Raw genomic sequence first — 301 nt, forward strand, 5'->3', positions numbered from 1 at the left:
GAGATGGGGCTGGGCAAAACCATCCAGACCATCGCGCTCATCACGTACCTCATGGAGCACAAACGCATCAACGGGCCCTTCCTCATCATCGTCCCGCTCTCGTGAGTCCCACGCCCGGAGCCGTCGTCCCTCCCGGCCCCAAAAACACTCAGCTCCGGCACAATTCCCCCTTTTACCTTTTTTTTTTCTCTTTTTTTCCCCCAGAACTCTGTCGAACTGGGCGTACGAGTTTGACAAGTGGGCTCCTTCCGTGGTGAAGGTCTCCTACAAGGCGAGTCCCGATGGGTTTATTATTTTTTTT

At 54.2% G+C, this 301-nt stretch overlaps 1 protein-coding gene across 1 annotated transcript in view; it reads left to right on the plus strand.

Annotated features, from left to right (window-relative positions):
* LOC104468305 (transcription activator BRG1-like) overlaps positions 1-301 on the plus strand; it is a gene marked incomplete at both ends in the record, with an annotated part of 3811 nt that overhangs the window by 3187 nt on the left and 323 nt on the right. Inside the window, 2 exons of the mRNA XM_010082376.1 lie at positions 4-101; positions 205-271. Coding sequence (XP_010080678.1) covers positions 4-101; positions 205-271 — 165 coding nt within the window. The remainder of the gene's footprint in view (positions 1-3; positions 102-204; positions 272-301) is intronic.

The sequence above is a fragment of the Pterocles gutturalis genome, unplaced genomic scaffold, assembly GCF_000699245.1.
Source record: "Pterocles gutturalis isolate BGI_N339 unplaced genomic scaffold, ASM69924v1 scaffold28449, whole genome shotgun sequence".
Taxonomy (NCBI): Eukaryota; Metazoa; Chordata; class Aves; order Pterocliformes; family Pteroclidae; genus Pterocles; species Pterocles gutturalis.